At 38.1% G+C, this 26,014-nt stretch overlaps 2 protein-coding genes across 2 annotated transcripts in view; one reads left to right on the top strand and one right to left on the bottom strand.

The window, feature by feature from the left end:
- med24 (mediator complex subunit 24) overlaps positions 1-13,981 on the top strand; it is a 46,623-nt gene extending 32,642 nt beyond the window's left edge. Inside the window, exons 21-26 of the mRNA XM_028818816.2 lie at positions 973-1,154; positions 1,431-1,524; positions 3,140-3,239; positions 10,308-10,388; positions 12,190-12,338; positions 13,625-13,981. Coding sequence (XP_028674649.1) covers positions 973-1,154; positions 1,431-1,524; positions 3,140-3,239; positions 10,308-10,388; positions 12,190-12,338; positions 13,625-13,741 — 723 coding nt within the window. The 3' untranslated portion in view covers positions 13,742-13,981. The remainder of the gene's footprint in view (positions 1-972; positions 1,155-1,430; positions 1,525-3,139; positions 3,240-10,307; positions 10,389-12,189; positions 12,339-13,624) is intronic.
- The window catches only part of nkiras2 (NFKB inhibitor interacting Ras-like 2), a 292,782-nt gene that overhangs the window by 189,913 nt on the left and 76,855 nt on the right, over positions 1-26,014 (bottom strand). The window lies entirely within an intron of this gene.

Below are 26,014 nucleotides of genomic sequence, written 5' to 3'. Positions count from 1 at the left end.
GACTCTGTGTAAAGCTCCTAGTTGGTGAAATGAGCTGCCCATGTGCATTCCGAATTCTGACTCCCTCAATGTGTTTAAGATGCGTTTGAAGACTGTGAATATTTGTCTGATATTAGCTGTTACATTTTACTATCTAAGAATTGTAACTTGCTTGATTTTTTTTTCTGATCTCGCCCCTTGTGATGATAAATTTTGTAACCTTGTCCTATAATACTTGTTCCTAAACAATCCCCCCCAGACTGCCCATCAACATAATCGATGTTTACTTCAATATGTTGATCTCTTTTGTAAATCGCTTTGGATAAAAGAATCTGCTAAGCAATTAAATATATATGTAAATGTACTATAAACCCTAGATATGAAGGCTGAAACAGCCTTGTTATGCATGATATGAAATGCAGAGGTGCACTGTCTGCTGACAATATGCACTGGTCCTCCTCCTCCATTTACTTTAAGACTTACAAATGCTTGTGGAGATCCTATTCCATGGTATGTTAATTTGAGGTGATGCCCTGAAAGTCACAAAAGTAAGATGCTGTGAACCATGTACTCAATAGTGGCAACGCAGTTTCTACTGTGCATTTAAACATCTCTTGGTTAATTGATTAAAGGTAAATAGCTGGATCTGCAGAGGGGTTTCTCACACTTTTGGTCCTATACTGTAAGTTCAGAGTTGATGTTATTGCCATGTTTTGTATAATTTACAAAACTTAAATCTTGTACAGTTTTACTGTTTTTATAGAATACATTTTCATTTGCTAGTGCTTGCTAACATGCAACTTAATTGCTCAAGATTTATTACTCCCAAGCACTTTTATAAAATGTTTGAAACTAGCTTTTTGGTGTTAGATCATGACCTTTAGATGACCTGTTAATTAGTGTCACCTATAGAGAGTATATTGTATGACAAATTGGTGACAAAGAGAAGATTTCAATAGGTTTCTGTTTGAAAACTGTAAATTTTACCTGCAGGAGCTATTGAAGGAGACGAGGCAGGAATACACACTGCGTGCGGTGGAGTTGCTGTACAGCATTTTCTGTTTAGACATGCACCAGATTTCTCTCACCCTTTTGGGACACATCCTTCCTGCCCTTCTCACCAACTCCTCAAAGTGGCAAAGTCTTCTTGATCCTCCTGGCAAGTCCTTGGCTAAGTAAGTGGTTAGCAACAAGTAGTTTTGGACTTTATCTGAAACAGACTGTGAAAAGATTAGACATTGCTATTATTTTGAAATTCTGAAATGGGGCTGATGAGTTATCCAGTAAATGCCTTATTTGAACATCTTAAAGTTAAGTGTTTTAAATATTTAGATAAGCACATCCATATTCTAGGGACAAATAGTTAGTAAAGTTGAATTTCTGTATTCATCGTTTGGCAAAGAATTTGGTGATAGCATATAAATAAAAAAATGTTTTTTATTTATTTATAGACTTGCTGTCTGGTGTGCTCTAAGCTCCTTTGCCTCTCACAGTAGAAGCCAGGCCTCAGCCAGACAGCGCAAAAGACAGAGAGAGGATATTGAGGTAAGTCTTTCACATTCCATTAATACTCAGAAATGTAGTTTGTGCAAGTCATTAAAATAACCCTAATCCACCTCAGTGCACTATAATGTATCTCTTCTATCCCTGCTATAAGTAATCTCTTCTAAGCGTTGACCCACATAGACACAGGGTCTGCTGTTTGGATCTTGGAATGTTACTTTGCACGATTGCATGTATCTTTTCGATGTAGGCTGATGGTTTTCATATGTTAATTTGTGGCTTGCCACCATTGTTTTGACTTTCCATTGGGACGTTTGTCATCAATTTCAAAGAATATTGATTCAGAGGCGCTTGAGTGAAGCTTATGATTTCGACCGGTTAATGTTCCAGTGTTTATTGTAGCAATGTGGCTTGGTTGTTTTGGGCTGGTTTCCTTAACTGATTCCATCCATGAGTCAATAGCCCTCACATTTTTGACATGCTGGCCGGGCAGGGCCAGCATGCATTGTCTCTAGGGGACTCCCTAGCATTGTTCGATAATGTAATTGATCTTTTGATCCATGTGTTGTAACTAAAGATGACCAACCACCTTTTTGCCCAAGCCTGATATCTGTTTGATTCATGTTCAGTTAGGTGGGCACTGCAAAAAAGAGTGAACCTCACCATCTCTGCTGTTAGTGACTCTTTCAACAATTCTTCAAGTAAGAGTTAATTTTTGCCAGGGAGTATTAAATTCTTTTCTTTTGTCCAGTTTTAAATTAAAACCTCTTTGCCCAATTTAATTAAACTGCTTGCTACAGTAGGTTTCAGACTTTCCTAATTCTTTATACACTATATGCTCATTTTATTCTGTATGGGTGGGGTATGCATGTGGATTCTAAATATAAAATCTGTGTTACAAATTCTTTACTCACCACCTCAGAGAGTTTGGATTTATATTCTTTATTAATACCACCACACAACAATAGAGCTAATTTAACAATAACTTTGGCATAAGTGTTCATATCTATTAAATACTGTACAATTAAGCTAAATTAACATTAACACTGGCATATATGTATCTATTTTCTGAGGACAAGGAGATCCCAAAACAAAGCAGAAACTAAAATGGTATCAGAGGCCCTTAACTATACTCACTTATGATAGGCCGCTGTAGAGTCATGAAGAATGGTTTTAAATAGTGAGAGGAAACCCATATCAATGAAGTAAACCAACACAAACTCAGAGGGAATAAAACAAGTATTTACATGTTGCGTGTTCTATAAGGTTTGCTATATATCACGACCATCCTAGCTGTAAATCTCTTCCATTTGACAGATAGGACTATTATTATTACAGACCAAGAAGTGAAGCTGTGTCCTGTTCTTTCCTCTCCAAAGTCTGTTCACTCAATCGACTATTCAGGCTTTTCATAGCAAGTGATATTTTTCGACTTAGTTGTTTATCTTGCTTTTATGTACCAGCCTTCCATTACTTTTATGTTTTTTTAGTGCTACATAGCAGATCAAGCTTTATTAGGGAGACTGCAAAAATTGGAAAAATTAGTATGAAGGAAGATGCTGGAGACCTAGTTGTGTCAGGTGGCTGTGCTCTAGCTGCTCGTAGAGTTAACATTAACTGTAGAGATACCATTAACCGTTTCTTATTTTGATTTCAGGATTATAACACATTATTTCCACTGGATGATACACAGCCCTCTAAGCTAATGAGACTTTTGAGTTCAAATGAAGAAGACACCAATGTCCTTTCCAGCCCAGGTCAGTGGTCTTTATTAAGCCTGTTAAGTGTGTGACTTCTGTTTCTAATTTTTCTCTGCATATACTCCTCAGTGTTTGTGCTTGTTATGTAGCAGATTTAAGATTCACGCTATCAAAAACACTGATTTATTTATTTCAAAAGGGGGGAATGCCATGACAAGACAACACCCAGCCAGCCTAGTCCAGCACATACCATGCTGAGGTACAAAGTGAAGTTCAAAATATATACAGTTCTTTAAGTAAACTTTACAAATACAATACATAGTAACATACAGTACTGTACAAAAGTTTTAGGCAGGTGTGAAAAAAGAATGCTTTCAGAAATATAAATAATGATTGTTTATTGTTATCAATTTACAAAATGCAAAGTGAGAGAACAAAAGAAAAATCTAAATCAAATGAATATTTGGTGATACTACCTTTTGCCTTCAAACCAGCATCAATTCTTATAGGTACACTTGCACAAAGTCAGGGATTTTGTAGGATTCAAGTCAGGTGTCTGATCAACCAATTCTACCAAACAGGTGCTAATGATCATCAATGTCACACGTAGGTTGAAACACAGTCATTAACTGAAACAGAAACAGCTGTGTAGGAGGCTTAAAACTGGGTGAGGAACAGCCAAACTCCGCTACCAAGGTGAGGTTGTGGAAGACAGTTTCATGTCATGGCAAGATTGAGCACAGCAACAAGACACAAGGTAGTTCTACTGCATCAGCAAGGTCTCTCCCAGACAAAGATTTCAAAGAAGACTGGGGTTTCAAGATGTGCTGTTCAAGCTCTTTTGAAGAAGCACAAAGAAATGGGCAACGCTGAGGATCGTAGACGCAGTGGTCGGCCAAGGAAACTTAGTGCAGCAGATGAAAGATGCATCAAGCTTATTACCCTTCAAAATCAGAAGATGTCCAGCAGTGCCATCAGCTCAGAACTGGCAAAAACCAGTGGGACCCAGGTACACCCATCTACTGTCCAGAGAAGTCTGGCCAGAAGTGGTCTTCATGGAAGAGTTGCAGCCAAAAAACCATACCTCCGACGTGGAAACAAGGCCAAGCGACTCAAGTATGCACGAAAACATAGGAACTGGGGTGCAGAAAAATGGCAGCAGGTGCTCTGGACTGATGAGTCAAAATTTGAAATATTTGGCTGTAGCAGAAGGCAGTTTGTTCATCGAAGGGCTGGAGAGCGGTACAATAATGAGTGTCTGCAGGCAACAGTGTAGCATGGTGGAGGTTCCTTGAACGTTTGGGACTGCATTTCTGCAGGTCAGGATTAATGGTGTTCTCAATGCTGAGAAATACAGGCAGATACTTATCCATCATGCAATACCATCAGGGAGGCGTATGATTGGCCCCAAATTTATTCTGCAACAGGACAACGACCCCAAACATACAGCCAAAGTCGTTAAGAACTATCTTCAGCGTAAAGAAGAAGTAGTAGTCCTGGAAGTGATGGTATGGCCCCCACAGAGCCCTGATCTCAACATCATCGAGTGTGTCTTGGGATTACATGAATAGACAGAAGGATGTGAGGTAGCCTACATCCACAGAAGATCTGTGGTTAGTTCTCCAAGATGTTTGGAACAACCTACCAGCCAAGTTCCTTCAAAAACTGTGTGCAAGTGTACCTAGAAGAATTGATGCTGTTTTGAAGGCAAAGGGTGGTCACATCAAATATTGATTTGATTTAGATTTCTCTTTTTTGTTCATTCACTGCATTTTGTTGATTGATGAAAATACATGATTAACACTTCCATTGTTGAAAGCATTCTTTGTTTACAGGATTTTTTCACACCTGCCTAAAATTTTTGCACAGTGCTGTGTGTGTGTGTGTATGTGTATATATATATATATATATATATATATATATATACACACACACAAATATATTTATGTATATTTATGTGTGTATGTGTGTACAGTATATATTTTAAACTTTACATTTTCAGTGCATTTAGGTAAGTTTTAAGTGCTACTGAATACAAGTTCACCATGTCCATAGTCTGTCTGAGTGTGAAACTGGATATGGGGCTGTGAACATCATAACTCAAAAATAAGTAACTCGATCTGAATGATACCAGTGTGGTTATTAGCATTGTAAAATAAATGTTAAATGTTAAAATCACTTCAGTACATTTTGCTCTATAAGAATGATTGTAATGTGTATTGTTTTTTGTACGCATTTGTACTCAACACCAGAGCTATTGGGGAAGGAGAAGATGTCTTCAAGAACATATTCTTTCATTATTATTTCAAATAAAATATTGACTAGCTGTGTTTTTTTTGTTAAATTTGCAGTATGTTGTATGTGATATATGGAAACTTATGTGCTAGGCACATCAGGTTTTTTTTAATTAATTTCCTGTGACAACAAACATACCATTTGGACCTGCTTTAATTATACAAGGAGACAAAACAATCAGTTTTTGTTGTGTTCTGTATGTTGACTTTTATGAGATACATGGTTAGCAAAGTTATCTGCAAAAGCAGAATTAAACATGACTGAAAAACATGAATAGCTGAGTTTAAAGGCGACGTCTGTAAACAAAGATTGAATGCTACTGCTATACTACAGTCTCATCTTTATTACCCAGGAATACAGTTGCTTAACTAATTGTGAAATGGAAGAAGTTTGAAGTCTGCTCTGGACATCGGGCCAAACTGAGTAACCAGGCAAAAAGGGCTTAGTCAAGAAGGTGACCAAGAAATACATTGGTAACTCTTAACAGAGCTTCAGGAGTCCTCTTCTGAGATGGAAGGACACCATCTCTAGCAGCACTCCACCAATCAGTCCTTTATTCTAGAACAGCTAGACAGAAGCCACTTTTGAGTTAAAAGCATATGACAGCCTTCTTGGAGTTTGTGAAAAGGCATTTCAATAATAATAATACATTTTATTTATACAAGACGCCTTTCTAAGCACTCAAGGACACCCAACAAACAATAAATAAAAAAGCACATTATAAACAAAACTTAAAACGTCAGAAAATACAGAAATATAAAAATTAAAACAAAACAAAGCCACTGTAATCATAAAGAAAAAGACATTTTAAACAGATGGGTTTTAAGTTTGCATTTGAAAGTTAAAAATGATTTAATATTTGTAAGCTTAGTAGGTAGTGAGTTCCAGAGCTTGGAAGCAGAATGGCTGAATGCTGTGCTCCTCATGGTGGTTAGATGGGTAAGAGGGACGGTCAGATGGATGGAGGAAGAGGATCTAAGGTTACTGGAGGGAATGGCAACATGCAGAAGTTGAACTCTTTGAGCAGACGTCCAAGCACAATATTGTCAAAGACCAGGCGCTGCTCATCACCTACCTAATACCATTCTAACAGTGAAGTATTTTGGATGCAGCATCATGATATGAGGGGTGCTTCTCAGCAACAGAGGCAGAGAGACTGGTCAGAATGAGGAAAGGATAAATGCAGCCAAAGACAGAGATGTCTGAAGAAAACCTGCTCCAGAGTGCATGGCACCTTAGACTGGGGCGACTCTTCCCCTTTTAGCATCACAATGACCTGAAGCATACAGCCAAGACAATGCTGGGGTGACTTCGGGCAAGTCTATGAGTGTCTTTGAGTAGCCCAGCCAAAGTCCCATAGATCATGTGTGGAGAGACCTAAAGATGACAGTTTATAGACACCCAGTCAATCTAATAGAGATTTAGAGCATCTGCCAGGAAGAATGGCATAAACCTGCCCAGGAAGACTCAAAGCTGGAATTGCTGCTAAAGAGGCTTCTACAAAGAGACTTGAAATTTTGCATTTAGCAAATGTACAAACCTTTCTGAAAACATGTTTTGACTGCGTCATTATGGAGTATTAAGTACTAACCGAAGCCCGCTGTAGCATACGGCGGTGTAAGAATAGGAACGGAAAACGGTGAGAAAGGAATTCAGAAATCAAGAAGAAATAAATACTTCTTGAAAGACGCAGTTGTGAATAAGTGTTTTGGTGAAGACGACAGATAATGAGTCGAAAGATCTACTCGTACTACAATATCAGGTCTGTGCTCTGGTCTTTGGATATCCGACATTGCATGTAGAATTTCCAGCCAAGCAGGATTACATGTGAAAGTGATAAATAAATCAGGCTTTCCGAATTTACATACTATGGCCATGGCATCCTGATTGTTTTGTTGCATGTATCTTGGACTTCCTGGAAATGTGGACGTAATATTATTTTGCCTACACGTACGTTGTTATTTTCAGCGTTTGCTTGCAGTGCGCCTGATAGTCCTTTTGTATTGTTCTACACGCAGATCTTGTTGATGTAATATGAGATAGTTGAGACGCACACCCTCTGTTTCATACGCATCTACGACGTACTGTTGGAATAGTTTGCCGCTGGAGTGCAAAATACTAAATATATTCCTCATTGCTAAACTGTACTTGTAAAATTGGCACTGAGTAAGCCTTATTCGCTTGGCGGTTCTTTTATCAGGAACATGTTGTAAATCTTTGTGCCAGCCAATGTCTCCATAAGGGAATAAAAGTGGGTAAACCATAGGATTGCAATTCATATTGAGCATGGAAATCTGTTTACAGGAGTTGCCTTTGGGATAGATGCAAATGTCCCATTTGGCAGGTGGTTCGCCATCTTCTCCGACGAAAATCGTTGCAACATCGGTGTGACATTTTGGGGCATTGTATTGTCGTAAATCCTGCCTTTCTTTGAAAACCATTCATACAGATGCTGTTGGATTGGACTGAGCGATTTCATACATGTGTTTGTATGATTTAGCGAAGGGGTTGATGGTTCTGAGAATGGAATCTAGCTGGAGAAGTAAATTTTCGCTGCATGCAGAGTTTGCTTTATTTTGTAAGTGTACTTCAGTAGCTTGCACTGTGTCAAAAACATACAACTGGCCATATCATGGGGAGGTAGAAGTGTTAGCGTATAGTGGAGAGATTTGGTGATAAATTTGCCCGTGTATTTTAAAACAGTATGGTCCGTGGCCAGGAGGTTGAGTTTTCTGCGCACCCGTGGAAGCAAACGCTAGAGAAGAGGTGTATTCTTGAATATGTTTACGATAATTTTTAGCTTCTGATGTTTGCTGTGTAAGAAGCTATTGTAAAGACACAGGTGGCTCCCGCAATGGTGGTAAAGCTACTTTACCGTTGTGGCAGCACCTCCAGTACTTGTTGGATGTATTACGTTCAGCAAGCCAGTATAGTGCATGACCGTGTTTGCACTGCTGGTCTGGAGTCCCAATGTTGTACTCTTGGACGGGAAGACAGGAATTAGGTGAAGTACCTGTGGTAACGGGAAGAGGATTGTGTGTATGTCTGCTGAGACTGCGTTGGTTTGGAAACATTGCTTTGCAGATGTTGCATTACAAGAGTTGTGAAGGAGTTTTGTTGTGTTTAGTCAGACAATCCTGTGTAGTGAACTTCTTATTGCATTTCTGGCACTCATATAGTTGTTGGGAAGAATGCCTTTTCTTGTGTTTAGCAAGTGAGGTTCGCGTTTGAAAAGTTTTGTTGCAGGAATCGCACTTGAAGAATGTGGGGAAGGGTTTGGAGGAGGACGAATACGAATCGAGAAATGCTGTGTCGGCTGAGTGTGGGCGGGACTGGTTTTGAAGTGGAAGCAGGATGAACCAGAAGAGAAATATATATAAGAGATGGACTGATGTTCAAAGATGGCAAATTTTATCTATTTAAAACTAAATATGCAATACAATAAATAAAGTCTGGAGAAAGTGAGGGGGTCTGAATACTTTCTGATTCCACTGTAAACTGAGTTACACTACGTTTTTTTTTTGGCTGTTTGGAGGAGCAGGCTTTTTATATTTATGGGCATATGGTCTTAATAAAGCGTGAAATGAGTGTAAATTTGATAATGGTCAATAATGATAAATCCACAAAAACATTTCACTTATTTTTGACATATATACTCTACCTTTTTATTGTTAAAATACATTGTTTGGTGTTGCAAGTGTCCTCGTTTTTAGTCAGCAGTGTACAACATTAAGCTGTTTAAAATTTGAACTGTCATAGTACTTTGTTATGCTTTTACAGCTAGGGAGAGAAGAAAGTTTATGGTCAGAGAAAGTTATGTTTGATGTTGTAAATTCTTGTTTCTCTCAGAAATTGCTACTTTACAGAATACATATATTAATGCGTCAAAAGCAGCCAAAAATGCATTCATTTGATCCAGATCAGCTGTTGCTAAACCCTTGTGCGTTTTCTGAAATCCCAATGTTTAGCAACTATACACACTATTATCCACACTGCTTTGTGGAAAAAAAGGCAGCGGCAACTGTGTTGAGTAATCCTCCTGTGCGTCAGACAGGCAGCATTCCAAAAAAAAATTCTTTTGGAAGAAGGGGGTGTAATGCTTTTTACTTTAAAATTTTACGGCGCGTTGTAATATGAAGAGCATTAATGCAAATGCAAGAGGAAGCTTTTTCATTTTTCTTCTTTTGCCATACGTCAGTCCTCAGTGTGAAATTTATTTCTGCTCCTGTCTTTTGTACAGGGGACTGCAGATAAAAATCTGTTTTAATTGGGTGGATTTTACTTGCAGTTCATTCCTGCCTGAGCTTGTTGTTTGTTTAAACAACCTATTGTGCTGTTAAATGGGTCCCTTGAAGGGTGTATAAAGAAAACGCAGAGCAGTATGGACTGCACCTTGAAAGTAAGGAGAAGGAATTTCCCAAAGTCAAAATTACACAATCTAAAGTGTCATATACTAGAACACTTTGTGGGTTTAATGAGCTATTCAGATAAGAACAGCCCAAGATTTAGAAATCAGGGAAACAAATGGGGAAAAAAAAACTGGAATTAGCAGCCTTAATCTTTTTTTTTATCACAAGTTTACATTTCTACCATAAACTTTCCCTCCTTACCGAAGGCGAAGAGGCATAATTGCCCTGATAGTGAAATTTTCCCTGAAGTCTAATTTGTCTTAACGTATTTCCTCTTATTTATTCTTTTGTTGTTATTAACGATCAAAATTAAATAGTAATTCTCTGCTTGCCAGATAATTTCCCTAGGGTTGCTGTTAAGGCTAGAATGGCACATAGGAATGCTTCTTGACATTAAATTACATTCTGTTTCTTCACACAGGTGACCGATCCATGAGTAGCTCACTCTCTGCCTCCCAGCTTCACACTGTCAACATGCGGGATCCATTGAACAGAGTTTTGGGTATGTAGCTCCATATTTATTATACTTCTCAAGCAATGCTCATAATTTGAGCTCATTATATGGTCAGCACAAATCTTAAGATAAATGGTGTCTGGTTTTGAAAAGTAATGGGGTAAGAAGAGGTGCATGCAAGCATCCTGGTAATCATTGTCAGAAACTGAAATTGTGCCCTTATTTATGTGATATGTTCCATACACTTTATTTAAGGAGGCAACAATTTTCTCTGACTTAAGTTGCATCTCATGAGCCTGGAAGCACAGATAACTTGGTTCTTCATGTCTTGACTAAGGAGACAAATCTCTTTTGGCAGGAGTGAATTGGAGAAGCTGCAGATCGATAAGCATTTACAGTGTATTTAAGAGGTTTAAGCAATCGATTTTACTGGATTAAGTATGTAAGGTTAAATTATGTATTGTGTTACTCTTAAATAGCCAAACTAAACTTTTCTGTTTACAGCTAATTTTCATTTTGTAGTCAGATTTGCACATTACCAATGTCTGTTCCACAGGTTTAGACATGCAGAGCTCTTAAAACCTTAAGTTCAACAGCTTTAATGTCCCCTGTGTCACATTTGTCTTTTCAGCAAGTTGTAGGGTTTGACCACAATGCAACATTAAAAACACACCAGCAAAGAACAAAGCCATCAAACTAAACATTATGTCTACCACATGACATCTAGCTTGATATTTAAAAATCTATAAAGCAATTATTTCTAATATTGGGTAGAATTGTCAGACATTTTGCTTTTCCTCTTTGTAAAGTTAGCTGTTGTTTTAAATAAAACATGAGCGCTGTTAATATTTTCAGTGCCTTAGAGATCTGTCTTGCACTGTGTAATACTTTCAGTCCATCAAGATTGATTGTTCTGTTTTCACACTTCAGTTTTCATTATTGTAATTCAAGCATGCATAGTTTTATTTAACAATGTTTAATTTTAATTACTTTTATTTGGTCAGGAGCTGCTTTATCAAAAGCCCCGTTTCAAAGATGTGTCACGCCATCTATATTGTTATTAGTTTCTAAGTCAGATGTAAAATTCTTAGTTTGGTTAATGAATCTTCTAGTATTAATAACATGTAGATGCCTAATAGTAGTGCCTCCTTACTTAGTATTAGTATTTATTGACAAGAGTGGGAAAAAGATCAAAATTAATAAAATTATATGTAATGGTTTAATTTTCAGCAGAGATTATCACATTATTAATTTTAATGGCAAAAGTTGCAATTGAATCTTTAGAAGTATATCAGAGTGTGCAGTATCTTTGACAATTTGGAGAAACTCTGCTGAATCAATAAGACAAAAAATTTACTGAGAATTAAAATCAACCAGTATGAATACTTCATTATGATCCTTCATTTCAAGCCGTAATCAGTGTATCTTGTTGAGAGCTTTCTTAATGCTGTTTAATACTTTCAGTCCATCCAGAGCAGTAATCGTGCAACTTTGTTGTTTTGTGGTTTCCCACTTTCAATTTTTATTATTCCAAACGTTGCTAAACTCAGCTAAATATGGAGAGGTTTTACCACTTTTTTGTATCTTGTATATCGATCAGTTCTGTATCTCAAAACTGAAACATGTCACTTTCAGGCCTGTTCACCTCTGGCCGACCTGCAAATATCCATTTTAAAAAATCGAGAGATTGCAAAGTTGTACTTTTCAATTCTTATTTTTTTTATTCTTGGCACTTATTTTTTCATTCTGGTTTTTGAAGGTAAATTTGAGAGAACCCAATCTACCATAGTGGTAACCTGTTCATGGAAGATGGCATTTCTAATTGTTGTGACTTCCTTTGTCTCTTCAGCAAACCTTTTCTTACTGATTTCCTCCATTCTGGGCTCAAAGACTGCTGGTCCACATACTCAGTTTGTACAGAATTTCATGGAAGAATGTGTTGAGTGTTTGGAACAGGGCAGCCGGGGTAGCATCCTGCAATTTATGCCTTTTACCATGGTAAGTCAGTGAACAAATGACTTTTATATCATTTTTCAATGTTGGAGAGAATAGTATCTTTATGTTATGAGCCTAAGAATGCTTTTTGCCATATTGTAGTAGAATTTGTCATAGAGAAATACACCTATTTCAAAAAATGAAATATATATGAAAAAGAAGTTGTCCATATGAAGTAATTTTCACCACTACTTAATGCAATTCAGCAATCTGGACAGCATAGTTCATTAAATAAGGTGGGCAAATCATGTTGGGCAGTTTCTCAGTTCATAAACAGCTGTTCTATAATGTATATTTTAGTTGTGTCTTGGGAAAGCGTTTAAAGCAACTACTGTTCCTAATTAAAGATGATGATGTTCAGAAATCACCAAAAAAAAATTCTAGCAGAGACTACACCTCCATTTGCACTTAACACATCAACTAAGTAGTAGAACTTTCCTACTTTTTTTCCCCCCCAAATCTTTCTAATGACACGGTCTGTGTTGATTTACTCCATCCATCCATTATCCAACCCACTATATCCTAACTACAGGGTCACGGGGGTCTGCTGGAGCCAATCCCAGCCAACACAGGGCGCAAGGCTGGAAACAAGCCCCGGGCAGGGCGCCAGCCCACTGCAGGGCACACACACACCAAGCACGGTCTTTGGGCTGTGGGAGGAAACCGGAGCACCCGGAGGAAACCCACACAGGCACGGGAAGCGAACCTAGGTCTCCTAACTGCGAGGCAGCAGCGCTACCACTGCGCCACCGTGCTGCCCTGATTTACTCCATCCTCGTCCAATTCCCATGTGTTCAAAGTTGGGTCTTACTATTCTGACTGTACACAACCCCTTACAATTTTCACGAATTAAGGCCGAAGAAGCACTAAACAAACTTTCTTCATTACAGCACCTTTACTGTATGTGCCACACAATCATAAACCTAATTCTTTTGTATCATACTGTCTATGTCTTCCAGTTGTTCATCTTCAGCTTTTTCACTTCCATAAGAGCCTGCCATTTGAGGTTGTCTTTTACTTTTCCCCATCTGTAAAAGATGATTGGCATATGAGAAAAGCCATGTCAGCCCCTTCTGTTCTTTTCTAGTTAATACACTCATCTGTCTCATAAATAGCAAATGTCTCAAGAGCAGGTGTGAGAAAACAGTGAATGAAGGAAGGAATTCTGGAATAAAGGGAAAGGCTAATGGACATTATGTTGGTGGTGACTTCCATTCTTCTTCTTTCCAAAGGAGTAAAAACTCTGGGTGTTGATTACAACTCAGCTGTCTCCTGTGTTTGCTTCTCAGGTGTCGGAGTTGGTGAAATTGCCTGCACTGGCAAAACCGAAAGTGGTCTTGGCGATAACAGACTTAAGTCTTCCATTGGGTCGGAGGGTGGCCGCAAAAGCCATTGCTGCATTATAAAACCATGGGAGCTTACTGTTGTTTTGGGACATCACCAGCATAGCCAACTTTCACTCGTCAATGCCTTATTACATGGGGACTGAACTACTTGCCATTTTTCAAAAATGTCCTGTTTGCTGCCTGATTTTTGTGGATACATCCAAAAGGTTTTTTTTTCCTAATTATTTTGGACCAGACTTATAAATATGTGCATATATTTTATAACAAAAAAAAAAAAGTAATAAAGCCATTGCCTTTGTATATCCTGGGTATCCATTTTTTGATTAACTATTTAGCGACAGTAGCTGGGAGCGAATGTTGCTTTGAACATTTCTCTGTTCGAGTTGCATATTTTATAAATAGTGAGCACCATCTTACAACTGTTTACCAAGTATGAAACTACAGTAAAATACATTTGTTTGTTTAGAATGTTTGACAGTTGAAACGCAGTCAAATTACAGTAGGTGATTTGGAGTTGCTTAGTGAGTCAAATGTGGCAGTTAGTTCAGTGCCATTACCTACAGTCCTGCAGCTTGGGGGTGGTTTAGTACAGATCAGCTTTGTTACCATCAATAAATACATACATTGTCTAGACCCATCTTGATCCAGTTAGGGTCGCTGGGGCTGGAGCAGTGGGCACAGTTCTGGACAATGAACCCTTTTATTGCAGGGTACTCCCCCACTCGCACTACAGCCTGTATAGGGTCTCCAGTTTACAATCTTTATTGTTTACTTAAGGGTGGCAGCAGGGTAGTTCAATGCTGGGTGCTCCTGCTTTGACCTGAATTTGAGAATGTCTTTTTCTTTGGGCGATTTGAATTTCACCCAACAGTGATTCACCTTAATTTCTTTTAACTGAAAATAAGGGTCTGTGGAGTGCTGCCTTTTTTTTTTTTTTTTTAATATTTCTTCAGTTTTTCTCTCTGCCCATCCCTTCCACATTTTATTCACATTGAATGAAATTACTGCTGAATCTTCGGGGATTACTGTGGCAAGTTTTTTTTTTTTTTTTGTCGCATCAGTAAGTTCTAAGAATAAAGCAGTTGAGCATTGGAAAGGAGTTCCTATAAATTAATGACTTCTAGCTTTCTAGAAGCACTTTTTTGGAAAGATTAGTCAGAAATTGATCAGTCAGAAATCCTAAAATTAAATCGGGTGAAAGGTGTGCATTGATGCAATTATGATGCTTCATTTGGTGTTAGTGTATATAAATGTAATACCAACATATATAAAATGTCAATGTTTTAAATTAAAGTAGCACACTGTGGATGAGAGCTTACAAATGAAATTGTTTATTCAGAAACAGTTGCTGCTAAAAATTTTCACACCTGTGCTGGACAGTCTTAAAAAAAGACTCCTTTTTCCATTGTGTCTTTGTCTTTCTGCAAGCCTGACAGCCAAAACTGACCTTAGGAGTAAAGTGAAGTGCGCTGATATTGACCATACATAATTCTTGTCTTGGTAGTGTGGTGGTTAGTTTTGAAGTCGGTGTCCATTATCCTCGACTTCTGTAACATAAATTTTTGTGAATGATTTTCTATGCAAATTGATGATTTTTGCATCAGGCTATGGATTGCAGGGTGTTCTGTAGAAAATTAAAAAATACCTACTTTTATCATCCTGTATAAACTTTATATTTTATATATACTTAATTGATGTGGATGCTGTTAATCCCCATTGATCACAGCTGTTGCAGGATACACCTCCCTAAATAAGTTCATTGGTCAAAAAAAAAGAAATTGTCCCAGTGATGGAAATACCTGAAACTTGTGATATTTTGTGTGTTGAATTTAAATATGTTTTTTGAATGTTTCTCTTAGGTATGGTTTTTGAGTAACATGAAACCTAAATTTGAGGAAAAAAATATATATATATAAAATAAACACACATACAGTGGAACCTTAGTTCACGACCATAATTCGTTCTAAACTGTGGTCGTAACCCGATTTGATCGTGAACCGATGTAATAGGATTGTATGTAAATACAATTAATCTGTTCAACAACAACAACATTTATTTATATAGCACATTTTCATACAAAAAGTAGCTCAAAGTGCTTTACATAATGAAGAAAAGAAAAATAAAAGACAAAAAACAAAATTAAAATAAGACAACATTTTTTAAGCACAAATACAGTTAATTAAACCATAGAATGCACAGCGTAATAGTAAACTAAATGTAAAAACACTGAATAACACTGAGAAAACCTTGAACAACAGAGAAAACTAACACTGCAATAGTTTACGCTATAGCGCTACCAACCGCTGGCTAAAAACGTTTTTTTAATGAGTTTTAAGCACGGGGAAAAAATGAATATTTGAAAAAATCCGTAATTTAATAAACCACCAAGAAAAGTAACATTGCAACAATGCACGCTACGAACCGATCGCTGTAAACAGAAGTGAAAACAAAAACAAGCCCAGTGCATTCTTTAACTGCCTTCTCTACCTTATGTGTCCAGCCCTCTCTCTCGCGCTGCCTGTGTGTTTGTGTGTGTCTCTCTCGCGCTGCCTGTGTGGTTGTGTGTGTCTCTCGCTCTGCCTGTGTGTTTGTGTGTGTCTCTCTCTCGCGCGCCTGTGTGTGTGTCTCTCGCGTACCTGTGTGTGTGTGTGTGTGTGTCTCTCTCGTGTGTGTGTCGCGCTCTCTCTCTCTCTCTCTTGGTCGCTGCACAGGGAGAGACTGAACACGTACAAATTGAAAGGGAAACTGGCTTGTTCGTATACTGAGTGTGTGGTCATGAACAGATGCAAAAGTTTGGCGAACTTTTTGGTCGTAAACCGATTTGTACATGTTGTGTTCCGAGACGTTCGTGAACCGAGGTTCCACTGTATATGTGTATATGTGTGTATGTGTGTGTGTGTGTGTGTGTGTGTATATATATATATATATATACACACATATACATATATATACAGTACTGTGCAAAACTTTTAGGCAGGTGTGAAAAAATGCTGTAAACAAAGAATGCTTTCAGAAATATAAATAATGATTGTTTATTGTTATCAATTTACAAAATGCAAAGTGAGCGAACAAAAGAAAAATCTAAATCAAATCAATATTTGGTGTTCCTACCTTTTGCCTTCAAACCAGCATCAATTCTTATAGGTCCACTTGCACAAAGTCAGGGATTTTGTAGGATTCTAGTCAGGTGTTTGATCAACCAATTCTACCAAACAGGTGCTAATGATCATCAATGTCACACGTAGGTTGAAACACAATCATTAACTGAAACAGAAACAGCTGTGTAGGAGGCTTAAAACTGGGTGAGGAACAGCCAAACTCTGCTACCAAGGTGACGTTGTGGAAGACAGTTTCATGTCATGGCGAGATTGAGCACTGCAACAAGACACAAGGTAGTTCTACTGCATCAGCAAGGTCTCTTCCAGACAAAGATTTCAAAGCAGACTGGGGTTTCAAGATGTGCTGTTCAAGCTCTTTTGAAGAAGCACAAAGAAACGGGCAACGTTGAGGATCGTAGACGCAATGGTCGGCCAAGGAAACTTAGTGCAGCAGATGAAAGACACATCAAGCTTATTACCCTTCGAAATCGGAAGATGTCCAGCAGTGCCATCAGCACAGAACTGGCAGAAACCAGTGGGACCCAGGTACACCCATCTACTGTCCAGAGAAGTCTGGCCAGAAGTGGTCTTCATAGAAGAGTTGCAGCCAAAAAGCCATACCTCCGACGAGGAAACAAGGCCAAACGACTCAAGTATGCACGAAAACATAGGAACTGGGGTGCAGAAAAATGGCAGCAGGTGCTCTGGACTGATGAGTTAAAATTTGAAATATTTGGCTGTAGCAGAAGGCAGTTTGTTCGTCGAAGAGCTGGAGAGTGGTACAATAATGAGTGTCTGCAGGCAACAGTGAAGCATGGTGGAGGTTCCTTGAACGTTTGGGGCTGCATTTCTGCAAATGGAGGTTGGAGATTTGGTCAGAATTAATGGTGTTCTCAATGCTGAGAAATACAGGCAGATACTTATCCATCATGAAATACCATCAGGGAGGCGTATGATTGGCCCCAAGTTTATTCTGCAGCAGGACAACGACCCCAAACATACAGCCAAAGTCATTAAGAAGCATCTTCAGCGTAAAGAAGAACAAGAAGTCCTGGAAGTGATGGTATGGCCCCCACAGAGCCCCGATCTCAACATCGAGTGTGTCTGGGATTATATGAAGAGGCAGAAGGATGTGAGGAAGCCTATATCCACAGAGGATCTGTGGTTAGTTCTCCAAGATGTTTGGAACAACCTACCAGCTGAGTTCCTTCAAAAACTGTGTGCAAGTGTGCCTAGAAGAATTGATGCTGTTCTGAAGGCAAAGGGTGGTCACACCAAATATTGATTTGATTTAGATTTCTCTTTTGTTCATTCACTGCATTTTGTTGATTGATGAAAATAAATTATTAACACTTCCATTTTTGAAAGCATTCTTTGTTTACAGCATTTTTTCACACCTGCCTAAAACTTTTGCACAGGTATGTATATACAGTTAAGGTCCATGAATATTTGGACAGAGGCAACTTTTTTCTCATTTTGGTTCTGTACATTACCACAATGAATTTTAAATGAAACAACTCGGATGCTGCTGAAGTGCAGACTTTCAGCTTTAATTCAGTGGGGTGAACAAAACGATTGCATAAAAATGTGAGGCAACTAAAGCATTTTTTTAACACAATCCCTTCATTTCAGGGGCTGAAAAGTAATTGGACAACTGACTCAAATGCTATTTCATGGGCAGGTGTGGGCAAGTCCGTCGTTATGTCATTATCAGTTAAGCAGATAAAAGGCCTGGAGTTGATTTGAGGTGTGGTGCTTGCATGTGGAAGATTTTGCTGTGAACAGACAACTTGCGGTCAAAGGAGCTCTCCATGCAGGTGAAAGAAGCCATCCTTAAGCTGCGAAAACAGAAAAAACCCATCCAAGAAATTGCTACAATATTACGAGTTGCAAAATCTATAGTTTGGTACATCCTGAGAAAGAAGGCAAGCACTGGTGAACTCAGCAACGCAAAAAGACCTGGACGTCCACTGAAGACAACAGTGGTGGATGATGGCAGAATCATTTCCATGGTGAAGAGAAACCCCTTCACAACAGCCAACCAAGTGAACAACACTCTCCAGGGGGTAGGCGTATTGATATCCAAGACTTCCATAAAGAGAAGACTGCATGAAAGTAAATGCAGAGGGTGCACTGCGAGGTGCAAGCCACTCATAAGCCTCAAGAATAGAAAGTCTAGATTGGACTTTGCTAAACAACATCTAAAAAGCCAGCACAGTTCTGGAAAAACATTCTTTGGACAGATGAAACCAAGATCAACCTCTACCAGAATGATGGCAAGAAAAAAGTATGGAGAAGGCAGAGAACAGCTCATTATCCAAAGTATACCACATCATCTGTAAAATACGGTGGAAGCAGTGTGATGGCTTGGGCGTGCATGGCTGCCAGTGGCACTGGGACACTAGTGTTTATTGATGATGTGACACAGGACAGAAGCAGCCGAATGATTTCTGAGGTGTTCAGAGACATACTGTCTGCTCAAATCCAGCTAAATGCAGTCAAATTGATTGGGCGGTGTTTCATGATACAGATGGACAATGACCCAAAACATACAGCCAAAGCAACCCAGGAGTTTATTAAAGCAGAGAAGTGGAAAATTCTTGAATGGCCAAGTCAGTCACCTGATCTTAACCCAATTGAGCAGGCATTTCACTTGTTGAAGACTAAACTTCGGACAGAAAGGCCCACAAACAAACAGCAACTGAAAGCTGCTGCAGTAAAGGCCTGGCAGAGCATTAAAAAGGAGGAAACCCAGCATCTGGTGATGTCCATGAGTTCAAGATTTCAGGCTGTCATTGCCAGCAAAGGGTTTTCAACCAAGTATTAGAAATGAACATTTTATTTCCAGTTATTTACTTTGTCCAATTACTTTTGAGCCCCTGAAATGAAGGGATTGTGTTCAAAAAATGCTTTAGTTGCCTCACATTTTTATGCAATCGTTTTGTTCACCCCACTGAATTAAAGCTGAAAGTCTGCACTTCAACTGCGTCTGAGTTGTTTCATTTAAAATTCATTGTGGTCATGTACAGAACCAAAATGAGAAAAAAAGTTCTCTGTCCAAATATTTATGGACCTAACTGTATATATATATATATATATATATATCTATATATATATATATATCTATATATCTATATATATATATCTATATATATATATATATCTATATATATATATATATCTATCTATATATATATATATATATATATCTATCTATAATAATAAAAGGCAAAGCCCTCACTGACTGACTGACTGACTCACTGACTCACTCATCACTAATTCTCCAACTTCCCGTGTAGGTGGAAGGCTGAAATTTGGCAGGCTCATTCCTTACAGCTTACTTACAAAAGTTAGGCAGGTTTCATTTCGAAATTCAAAGCGTAATGGTCATAACTGGAACATATTTTTTGTCCATACACTGTAATGGAGGAGGCGGAGTCACGTATCGCGTCATCACGCCTCCTACGTAATCACGTGAACTAAAAACAAGGAAGAGATTTACAGCACGAGTCACACGCGGGAACGAAGGTAAATGACGTTAATTTTTGACTGTCTTTTAATACTGTGTAAGCATACATATTAACACATGTGCAATTAAACGTGTGCATTTACGGGGTGATTTCTCAGGCTTAAAAGCTCACCTTTTATCAAACGCGGGAACAAAGGTAACTGACGTTGTTCACTGTCTTTTAATACTGTGTAACCATACATATTAACACGTGCAATTAAACGTGTACATTTACGGGCTGATTTCTCAGGCTTAAAAGCTCGCCTTTTACTAAAAAGGTAAATGCAAAACTATTTTCAATCACTTTATTGAAACGCTCCCGTTAAGGATTGCAATAACATATTCGCGAGATAAAAGAACGAAGTAGGGGGAAATGGAGGAAGAGCCGCGAACAGCTAAGAGCAAAAAATTAATTAAACAATTGAGAACGGAGCGAGTTAAGCATACAAGCATGTTCATAAGGGAAAGAAAGCACGGTGTAAAACGTAAGTTTAAATTAAGTTTATAGAAACGCTCCCGCTGCGGATTGCAATAACATATTCGCGAGATAAAAGTTTAATGAGAACACACGAGGTATAAACGAACCACACGCCGTGGCGCAACGTTAGGGGCAACAGTTTCAACCATTCTATGATCTGCTTCTCGCAACTGAAAGACGGCACATGGCGGATGTTAGCCGACTTGCTGACCGCAACGTTAGGGGCTTCACCTATGGCGCTGACGCCACATCTCAGTGCCAACACTTTGCAGACTGTACTTAAAAGACACGCCCTCCTCACTGGACAGTTAAAAACACCAATCAAACTAACGATGACATCAAGTATTACCCAATCAAAAGTAGGAAAGGAGGCATCTTCATAAAATGCGTGTGGGATGATTTGCATGAGACGCTGCTTTTAAAAAAAAATGATAAAAAAAATACGGGATAAATCCCGTCCAGTATTGATTCAAAACGGGACGCGCAATTTCATTCTCAAACGCGGCACGATTCCGTATTTTAAAGGACGGGTGGCAACCCTACAGTGCCAGGTAACCACCCATACAATCAGATTGTGATTCAGACTAGGAATGCAATGAATGTAATTACCCCGATCTACATACAAGGCGAAAGTCTTGCAACATTCAAAGATGATGGTTTGGGATAATTAGTACTTATTAAGTACACCATGGAACATAAAAGAGCTTATGAAGCCTTGATCCGAAAAAAGCAAGATCTCAGAGATCGTAAAAAAAAAAAAGGAGGTAATGTCGTTTTACTCGCTGTAGATTTTAGTCAAACATTACCAGTTATTCCACGAGGGAGACCAGCAGATGAACTCAACGCGTGTTTAAAATCCATGCTTCTCCCACGGTCGGTTATATGTCGCGTGTTCTCGGGTAGGTACACCAAAAAATGTATACATTTAAGCATGTAATGGGCAAAGAAAAAATGAGGTATACCCGAAGGCACTGCAGTAGTACTCAATGTAACTTTACTTCTTAAATGTTAATGTTTTACTGTTTAATAATTTATACGCTTCTTATATATTGTTCAAATTCTTTTATCAAAATACCAGTGACAGCGCAATACACGATAACATGGAGTGAATACACCATACGCATCTGCCCACGGCCGCCCTGGTGTGCGCAGATAGGAGTTGATTCTAAAATAAAATAAACATAAAAAGCGTAATACAATCATCACCCATAAAGCGGATAGCGGACGTGACGTATTATATGTGTACCACATTTCAAGTCAATAGGTGAAACGGTTTGCAAGCTACAGGTGATTTAAAATCCTGGACAGACCAACGAAAAGCCACGGTAGCAAATCATAGAAGAAGATTTTACTGTTTAATAATTTATATTTATATGAAATGTGCTTCTTATATATTACTTCATATTCTCATATGATAATGATGTTAATGTTGTTTATATTGATTTCTATGTTATTGTAAGTGCATCTATGTGTGTATATGTGTATATATATATATATATATATATATATATATAAAAAATATATGTCTATATGTATATATAATATATCTCTATGTGTGTGTATATGTGTATATGTATATATATATGACAGCAACACTCATAACAATGACAACACAATTACATTGACAATCATGTTACGTTATTTTTAAAATGTTTCCTTTACTTTTTCATAACCTCTTTAACACACTACTTCTCCGCTGCGAAGCGCGGGTATTTTGCTAGTATATATATATATATATATATAATGTATACACATATGTATATGTATATATATGTGTATACATGCTTACTAAAATGAAAGGAAACTTAATCTTAAACTGAGTTGTTTTAGATATTCTGCTTTGCCTCCAGTACGTCTCTTTTAAGAGTCCAGCAGTAGTCAGCCACCATGCTGGGACTTCACTTGCCTTGGTAACATTTTTCCGTATTGGAAATGTCCTAGTGAAATCACTTGCTATGTTCATCACTGCTCCAAGAATTTCAGGTAAAGAATCTGAGAAATGAATCTTCTTCCCATTGTTTGGTCACTCACAATTTCAGGATAGTTTTCATCCTAAGAATTTAACAGAAAGTTTGTGCAGACACTTTTGAAGCTCTGCCAAGCAGTTTTCTCGACCTTGTTCAACTCTTCTTTAAATCTTTCAACCTTTAACACTTCTCAGATGTGTTAAATGTGGAGTGTGAGGACCTTCAAAAACTCTAAACCAGTGTGGGCAAGATATATATATATATATATATATATATATATATTTTTTAATTTATAGAAAGAGGTTAACTTCTGAACACAATTTCATGTGGCAAATGCATATATAGCATATTTGTGAAAAAATAAGTTTGACTGGAAAAATATCAATGTTTTCCATTATTCTTGACATCAGTGACCCAGGGAAATCCAAGACGTTTTGGCCTCACTTTTTGGTAACAGTGGTTCTTCTTGTTCCTACTGTCCCAGTCCTACAAGATTTGGTACAATTAGTGTAGCAGAAATTAATATTTGAAAAAACATTACATATATATTTAATAAAATTTTTATCCCTCAATGACAGTAAATGTTGAAAATATTACAGTGGTGTAACAAGAAAACTAAGTCTGATAGAAAAAATGAGACTTCAAATTTGGATTCAGCATGATAAAGTATGCTAAGATCAGCAGTCACAATTTGGGAGAAAATTATTGTTGACCAGTGCTTGGTAATATTTTTGAGGAGACTTAAGTAAGTAGAGATACTATGTCAAAGTTAGCCCAAGTTAGGCTGCACTGGATAGGACCTCTTTCCACATTATTTGTTAAATCATTTTATAATTGACAGCTAGAAACTGGCACCTGCATGTTTCCAGAATGTGTACAACACAAATAAAAATGTATTCCTCAAACACGTGATACATCCATATGAAGCAAGTCTTTGACACACTTTTCAAATCTGATATACTCTCGTGAGGTTATTAGGACATCAAGATCAGCTCCATGGTGTGATGAACGCAGAGGGTTGACTAAGGAAAAACAAATTGTGCATTCCTCTGCAGAATCTTCATGTGCCTTTCTAGAATAAGGCCAGCTTGATAATAGTCATGATGTAGTGGTTGAAAGGAGATGAGGCAACAGGGTGTGACCTAGTTGGAAGCTCTGGTCTCTGAATTCATTCATTAGAAAGCCAAGTCAGACTGAACGTTTCTAAAAACAGCAAAGAGGAAGTTTTTGGAGAGGCTAGAAGACATGTGACACATGCCAGCCACTCCTGTTTTTCTCTTGCTTTGTCTGGGTTCATTGAACTCAAAGTCTCACTTTTATCAATGGTTAAAAAAAAATTAGTGCTACAGATCTGAGGTATGCTGTTCATTGGCTTGGTATTGTGGCATAATGGCTGACAGTTCTGTTCCTACTGCTGCTTCAGTCTTCCCTTGCTAAAGTCCCTTAACCTGTCAATGCTCCAAGTGTTAAAATTGTAAAATATTTTAGTCTTACAAGAAGCCTTACATGTATCAGCCATGTGTAAAATAACAATTGCTTTTTTAAAGAGATATTCTTTAAATTGAACATTTTTATTTCTTCATGTTGTTTCACCCATTTTTTTTTTCAATATTCTATAATACAGGTGGGAGGTGCAAGAGTGCAGTAGTCAACACTCCTTCACTGAGTTCACATCCTGTGCAGTCTGCATGTTATCCTGAAGTTAGTGGGAATTTTCCTTCTGCCTCCTAAAGAACATGCAGATTAGGTCATTAGGCCTGGAGTGAGTGTGACTGACATCTCTATGGTTGGTTCCTACCCTGTGTTGTCAGAATCTGCACTTTCTATCCACAATACTGTTAATCACAGTAATGGCTTACATTCTAGACCTTTCTCAGGTCTTCTAGGCCATATTTATCCTGTGATTATATGTCGTGGTCATTTCTTATGATGTTTGTTGACATGATTTACTCTGAGTTAGAAGTAGATCCAGACAAATTCTTTCGGTTGAATGACGAATCACATACTTAAGGGCACCAGTGGAGATCAAGGTAAATTTTATTTAGAAATTAAACCAGGAAGCATTTCACTGCCTTCAGAAACTATTCAGACCCCTTCACTCTTCCTCACATTATGCTGCAGCCTTATCCTAAAATTATTGGATTTTTTTTCCCCTTGTCAAACAACACCCAGTACTCCGATGACAAAGTGATTTTAGGATTTTTTGCAAGTTTATTAAAAAATGAAAAACTGAAATATCACATTGACACTAGTATTCACACCAATTTATATAATACTTGAAATATGTCTCAAGTGCACTCCATTCTATTGATCATCACTGAGATATTTGTACACCTTATTTGGTGTCCACCTATGGTCACTTCAGTTGATTGGACATGATTAGTAAAAGCACACACTTGTCTATAGAAAGTTCCACAGTTGAGCAAATACTAAGCCATGAGGTCAAACTTAGAGGCAGGATTGTGTTGAGGTAAAGTTCTAGGGAAGCCTATATATAATTCATGTAGCACTGTAGGTTCTCAAAGACCACAGTGGTTTTCATAAGTCATAAATGGAATTAGTTTGGAAAAACTACAACTTTTCCTAATGCTTGTTACTTGGCCAAACCGAGCAATCGGGGGAGAAGGGTCATGTTAAGAGAGGTGACCAAGAAGCTGATGGTCACGCTGGCTGAGCTACCAAAGAACTTGATTGGAGAAGTTCCAAGAAGGATAACTATCACTGCAACACTCCAGTAATCTGGGCTTTATGGCCCAAGTTGGAGTTTGTAAAAAGGCACCTTAAGGCCTGACTGTGAAAACCAAGAATGAATTGTTTGGCCTGAATTCAGAGAGTCATATTTGAAGGAAATCAGGCACCACTCATCACCTGCACAATACCATTCCAGCAATGAAGAAAGGTAATGGTAGCATCATGCTGTGGGGTTCTTTCTCAGCAGCAGTGAATGGGGGACTAGACAGGGCTGAGGGAAACCTGAATGGAACGAGGTAAAGAGGTACCCTTAATGAAAATGTGCTCAGAATGCTGTGCACCTCACAATGTGCCGAGAGCTTCAACCTCTACCAAGACAATGACCCAAAGCACAAAGTAAAGATAACATGGGAGTGCCCTAGGGACACCTCTGGGCATGTCTGAGTTGCCCAGACTTAAACCCAATTGAACATCTCCAGAGAGACCTGAAAATTACTATAAAACAGATTTTGGTGTGTAGTACATACATTATAATAAAAACAAATTCAACATGTGCTCTACATTTTAAGTTACACACATACATTAATGTAA

This window comes from Erpetoichthys calabaricus, chromosome 14, assembly GCF_900747795.2.
Source record: "Erpetoichthys calabaricus chromosome 14, fErpCal1.3, whole genome shotgun sequence".
NCBI classification, from domain to species: domain Eukaryota; kingdom Metazoa; phylum Chordata; class Cladistia; order Polypteriformes; family Polypteridae; genus Erpetoichthys; species Erpetoichthys calabaricus.
This window is presented reverse-complemented; position numbering and strand designations above follow the sequence as displayed.